General features: G+C 45.9%; 1 protein-coding gene across 1 annotated transcript in view; it reads right to left on the reverse strand.

Annotated features, from left to right (window-relative positions):
- Window positions 1-1,612: 1,612 nt before the first annotated feature.
- The window catches only part of si:ch211-71n6.4 (para-nitrobenzyl esterase), a 25,812-nt gene continuing 22,452 nt past the window's right edge, over window positions 1,613-4,972 (reverse strand). The window contains exons 9-11 of the mRNA XM_032519025.1: window positions 3,203-3,244; window positions 2,981-3,166; window positions 1,613-1,871 (exon numbers count right to left, since the gene is read on the reverse strand). Of these exons, the coding sequence (XP_032374916.1) occupies window positions 1,729-1,871; window positions 2,981-3,166; window positions 3,203-3,244 (371 nt within the window). The 3' untranslated portion in view covers window positions 1,613-1,728. The remainder of the gene's footprint in view (window positions 1,872-2,980; window positions 3,167-3,202; window positions 3,245-4,972) is intronic.

Genomic DNA, 4,972 nt, shown 5'->3' on the forward strand with positions numbered 1-4,972 from the left:
AAGTGTAGAAAAATAACTAAAATGTTGAAATTTCAACCCAGAAAAAACCCAAAGTTGCAAGTTGACGGGAAGACACAACACACGAGGGTTAAAAATGAATATGAACTACACAAAAAATACAGAAAATAAAAGTAAAAATGAGTGTGTGTAAGAGGCTGAATGGATGAGTGCAGAATGCAAAAAACACATCCAGCCTAAATATATAAATATATTCTGTATTGCAACGTTAGTTAGAAACAACAACGGGCAAATCTGACCCGGTTTTAAAGGCTTTTTAGATCTGAAATAAAGGAAATCAAAATACGGGTGGAATATTTTTGGAAAAAGCGGCAAATTCGCTGAAGGAAAAAAAACCTAAAACTATCAAAACTTCGTTCAAAAACTTTGTAAAAAGCAACAGAAACGTTGAGATGAGGGGAGAAATGTTTTTCAAGGTCAAAGGGAAGACAACACGGGGGTTAGCACAGAACCCACAAGTGGATTCAGGTTTTATTCAGTCGGATCATGTGATTTACTAATATATATATATATATATATATTTATATGATATGAAATGTATTTAGCAATATATTCACAGGATGAATTTAGTGTGATTTAGTGGCGGAGCAGTGAGGATATGAACCAGGACCTCACAAACATACAAAGATCCCTAAACAAACCCGACCCCCCCCAACACGCTCACATACGGACGCCCTGAGAGACCTGGTCCTACCAGACTCTGGTCCTACCAGACTCTGGTCCATAAGCCCGGTCCTACCGGACTCTGGTCCTACCACTGTGGTAGCCTGGCTCCGTCTGGTAGGACCAGGCCAATCATCCATCCATATATACTGTGTGTGTGTGTGTGTGTGTGTGTGTGTGTGTGTGTGTGTGTGTGTGTATATGATATGAAATGTATTTAGCGTGTGATTTAGTGGCGGAGCTGTGAGGATATGAACCCGTGCAAACAGCAGGACCTCACAAACATACAAAGATCCCCAAACAAACCCGAACCCCCAACACGCTCACATACGGACGCCCTGAGAGACCTGGTCCTACCAGACTCTGGTCCTACTGGACTCTGGTCCATAAGCCCGGTCCTACCAGACTCTGGTCCATTAGCCCGGTCCTACCGGACTCTGGTCCATTAGCCTGGTCCTACCAGACTCTGGTCCATTAGCCTGGTCCTACCGGACTCTGGTCCATAAGCCCGGTCCTACCGGACTCTGGTCCATAAGCCCGGTCCTACCAGACTCTGGTCCATTAGCCTGGTCCTACCAGACTCTGGTCCATCAGCCAGATCAAACCAGACCTGGTCATAGAGCCCGGTCCTACCAACTCTGTCCATCAGCCAGGTCCTACCAGACCTGGTCCATTCAGCCGGTCCTACCGACTCTGGTCCTTAGCCTCATACACTGTAGTAGCCTGGCTCCTTCTGGTGGGACCAGCAAATCATCCATCCATATATTGTGTGTGTGTGTTTGTGGTGTGTTGTGTGTGTGTTGTGTGTTGTGTGTGTGTGTGTGTGTGTGTGTGGTGTGTGTGTTGTCTGTGCGCATGCGTGCATGTGTTTGTGTGTGTGTGTTGTGCATGCGCTTGTTGTGTGTGTGGTGTGTGTGCGCAGGATCTGAGTCGAGGTCTTGTCTCTGTGAACAAGCAGCGCTTTAAGAAAGTCTTGATTAATTAATTATTTAATTAATGAATAATAACGAGTGTTCAGATGGACGCTGCCTTCTGTCCGTGTCCCGGTCAGTTGCTCCAGGCGTAGGCGTCCAGGCCGCTGTCCTTCCACAGCTGACACCGAGCAGCCGAGTAGTCCCGGACCGCCGTCAGGCTGTTGGACAGGAGAGCAGTGGCTGCTGGGTAATCTGGCCACGCGTCTTCCATCTTACCTGCAAGACGGAGGAGGAGGAGGGTCATCAATCATGTTATTTTGGGAAATTAAAAAACATTGAGAAAACATGAGGACAACTGAGGACAACATGAGGACAACATGAGGGCAACATGAGGGCAACATGGACAACATGGACCATGAGGACAACATGCAACAATGACAACATTGGAAACCACTGAAGACGAACATGAAGACAACAGGAGGGCAACATGAGGACAACATGAGGAACATTAATGACAACATGATGACAACATGAGGACAACATGAGGACAACATGGGAGACAACATGGAGCCAACATGGACTCATGAGGCAACAGGAGCAACAGAGGCAAACATGAAGGCACCAGGAGACAACATATTGCAAACATAGGCCAACATGAACACATAGGCCACTGAGGGCAACATAGACAACAGAGCACCTGAAGCAACAGGAGGCAACATGAGGGCAACAGGGGGGCAACATGGGGGCAATATGAGGACAACATAGGGCAACATGAGTGACAACATGATGACAACATGAGCTAACAATAAGAAAACATGAGGAAACTGAGGACAACATGAGGAGCCTACATAGAGAACATGAAGAGAACATGAAGACAACATGAGCGGACACATGGGACAACATGAGGACACATAAGCAAAGTTGGCAACTGAACAACATGGCACATGAGGACAACATGAACAACATGAGGACAACATAAGAGTACATGAGAGAAACCTAAAGAACATAAGACACATGAGGACACATGAGGACAACATGAGGGCAACATGAGGACCACGATGAGACAACATGAGGACAACATGAAGAGTACATGAAGAGAACATGAAGAGAACATGAAGACAACATGAGGGCAACATGAGGACAACATGAGGACAACATGTGGACAACATGATGGTTTAAACAAGTAATAATAACAATAATAATACATTTTATTTATAATGCACTTTTCATCAATAGATCTCAAAGTGCTACAGGTAAAAAAGAGAAAAATAAAACAAAAAAATAAAGAATAAAAACTAAAATAAAGCTATTCTTAGAAGCGTTCGAGTACCGGAAGAATCAGAAAAAAACAACAACAAAGATGCCCAGACCGAACCAGGAAGCACCTGTTCTGGCGAAGGTGACGAGGTGGCGTGTGATGAGGTCCTGGAAGTCCTGGTCTCGGTCGGAGAGCGGTCTCCCCAGGACGGACTCCAGCCCCCCGAAGAACGCCACGGCGTCCAGGCGGTGGAAGGAGAAGCGGCTGGGGAACGGCAGCAGGTCGCCGGACGGGGGGACCGGTCCTGACGGGGGGACCGGTCCGGACCGGGAGACTGGGCCCAACGGGGTGTGCGTGACCACGTATCGATACACGGGACTGTCCAGGGCCGCTGTGCAGAGAGAGAGAGGGAATCATAATTATTAAAGAGGTCCCACGGCATTAAAGTGTCCCTTTATGAGGGTGATGGGTGTAAACCGAGACCTGGATATCCTGCTCTGCCTTCGAGAAAATGATAGACACACACACACACACACACACACAAAATAGACACACACGCACGCACGCACACACACACACACAAAATAGAGACACACGCACGCACGCACACACACGCACACACACACACACACACAAAATAGAGACACACGCACGCACTCTTTGTGGGGACCCATCAGTGACATAATGCATTCCCTAGCCCCTAACCCCTAAATGCCTAACCTTAACCCTTACCCCCACCCTAACTAAATGCCTAACCTTAACCCTTACCCCCACCCTAACTAAATGCCTAACTAACCTTACCCCCCCACCCTAACTAAATGCCTAACCTTACCCTTACCCCCAACCCTAACTAAATGCCTAACCTTAACCTTACCCTAACCACCCTAACTAATGGCCTACCTTAACCCTTACCCCCACCCTAAACTAAATGCCAACCTTAACCCTTACCCCCACCCTAACTAAATGCCTAACCTTAACCCTTACCCCCACCCTAACTAAATGCCCAACCTTAACCCTTACCCCCACCCTAACCATGACCTGATTCTAACCCTGATCCCAAAACCAAGTCTTAACCCTCCAAACCACCCTTAAAAGTTGTGGGGTCCAGAATTTTTGGCCCCACAAGCTGTCAAAACTACACAAGTATATTTTTCCTGGTTTTTGGACCCCACGAATGTAGTTAAACAAGACCCCCCCCCCCCCCCACCCACCACACACACCACACCACACACACACACCAAAAAAAACACCACACAACACAACACCCCCACCACACCCAACACACCACCACACACAACACACACACACACACACACACACACACACACACACACACACGTCAAACGGATATGTGGTAATAAAGTAGAGTTGAATGTTGAATTATTATTATTGATATGAGCCTTAAATCCCTTATTATAAACCCAGATTAGCTATTATTCTGTAACAGAAATAATTGTGTAACAGAACCATGCAGGAAATAAAATCACCCAGGATGCCTTGCAGTGGCCTCTCCCAACAGCTAAATGTCATTTTACTCTGAGCTTCACCGCCGAGTGAGCCTAACGAGCCCCCACAGGCTCAAAACCCCCACAGGCTCAAAACCCCCACCAAGCAAAACCTCCGCTGCAGAGCAAACTCATTGAGGGGCAGCTCATCAGGATGAGAATAAAACTACATGGAATGTGTACTAATGCTCCAATATACTAATGTACTGTTGTACTATATAATATACTAATGTACTGTTATACTATTTAATATACTAATGTACTGTTATACTATTTAATATACTAATGTACTGCAGAAGGGACCACCGTTTTAGTCTCTTTTATATAGACCTTAGTGGTCCCTAATACTGTATCTGAAGTCTCTTTCTGTAGACCTTAGTGGTCCCTAATACTGTATCTGAAGTCTCTTTATATAGACCTTAGTATATCGACCCTTAGTGGGTTCCCTAATACTTATCTGACGTCCTCCTTAATATTAGCTTAGTGGCTCCCTACTACTGTACTCTGAACTTCTCTTTATATAGGACCTTACGTGGTACCCTAATACTGTATCTGAGTCCCTCTTTTATATAGACCTTAGTGGTCCCTAAACTGTACTGAATTCTTTTATGTAG

The sequence above is a fragment of the Etheostoma spectabile genome, chromosome 1 (assembly GCF_008692095.1).
Source record: "Etheostoma spectabile isolate EspeVRDwgs_2016 chromosome 1, UIUC_Espe_1.0, whole genome shotgun sequence".
NCBI classification, from domain to species: domain Eukaryota; kingdom Metazoa; phylum Chordata; class Actinopteri; order Perciformes; family Percidae; genus Etheostoma; species Etheostoma spectabile.